Genomic DNA, 1,204 nt, shown 5'->3' with positions numbered 1-1,204 from the left:
AGTGGGCCCTGGGCAGGGTCCTGAGCAGGAGGCAGAGAGGAGCTGAGGCCGGCCCTGCCCCTCCCCTGGGCAGGCCCCACATGTTCCCATCCCTCCCTGGGAGGTGCCCCGGGCCGGCCTCTGGCCAGCAGATGCCAGGGCTGCAGGTGCCAGGGCTGCAGGTGCCAGGGCTGCAGGTGACAGGGCTACAGAAGCTGCAGAAGCTGCTTCCTGCCACCCCTGCTGACGGGCAGGGCTGGGTCCCCGTCCTTGTCCCCGCCGTGGCCCGTGAGCAGGACATACCTCTGCCCCCTGCAGCACCTGCCGGAACCGCAGGTGGGAGTGCAGCAGCCGGCCCTGCCTGGGCACCTGCGTGGCCTACGGGGACGGCCACTTCATCACCTTCGACGGCGAGCGGTACAATTTCGAGGGCAGCTGCGAGTACACGCTGGCCCAGGTATGCGGTCCCCACGCCCCGTCCGCCCCGCCCCGCAGGCCACCAGGATGCGGGCCTGACCCGTGTCTCTCCTGTCCCAGGACTACTGCGGAGGCAACGGCACCAACGGGACCTTCCGCATCGTCACCGAGAACATCCCCTGCGGGACCACGGGGGTCACCTGCTCCAAGGCCATCAAGCTCTTCCTGGAGGTGAGGGGTGGCCAGGAACGCGCTCCCTCCCTCTGCAGCCGACGGCTCACCCTGTGGGGCCCCTGGCCCTGGGAGCCCCGGCCCGCCTGCTGCACGGTGTCCTGACGTTGCCACACCAGTGGCCATGGCCACTTAAAACCAGAGATTCATCTCCGCACGGCTCTGAGGCCGGGACTCCGACGTCCCGGTGTGCCCGGCCACGCCCTTCAAGGAGGCTCAAGGGGAGGGTCCCGCGCACCCCTCCCCGCCTCTCAGGACTTGTGGCCACACCCCTCCTGTCTCTGCCTCTGGCATCACGAGGCTTCTCTGTGGGTCCTACTCCTCTCTTCCGGGGACACCCCCAATCCAGGACACCTTGAGATCCTTTAGCTAATCACATCTGCAAAGACCCCTTTTCCAAATAAGGTCCCGTGCCCAGGTCTCGGAGTTTAGGAAGGGACCCGTCTCTGGGGGCCTCCGTTCAGCCCGCTGCCCCGGGGACGCCCCTTCCAGGAGAGGGAGGTCAGCGCTTCCCAGCAGAGAGCAGAGCTCTGGCTGGGTGTTCCCCCCGAGGGCAGCGAGGAGGAGCACAGGAGGT

At 67.9% G+C, this 1,204-nt stretch overlaps 1 protein-coding gene across 1 annotated transcript in view; it reads left to right on the top strand.

The window, feature by feature from the left end:
- LOC102241494 (mucin-5B) overlaps nt 1–1,204 on the top strand; it is a 43,601-nt gene that overhangs the window by 9,226 nt on the left and 33,171 nt on the right. Inside the window, 2 exon segments of the mRNA XM_014533996.1 lie at nt 276–436; nt 517–627. Of these exon segments, the coding sequence (XP_014389482.1) occupies nt 276–436; nt 517–627 (272 nt within the window).

Source organism: Myotis brandtii, unplaced genomic scaffold (genome assembly GCF_000412655.1).
Source record: "Myotis brandtii unplaced genomic scaffold, ASM41265v1 scaffold1236, whole genome shotgun sequence".
Classification (NCBI taxonomy): Eukaryota; Metazoa; Chordata; class Mammalia; order Chiroptera; family Vespertilionidae; genus Myotis; species Myotis brandtii.
This window is presented reverse-complemented; position numbering and strand designations above follow the sequence as displayed.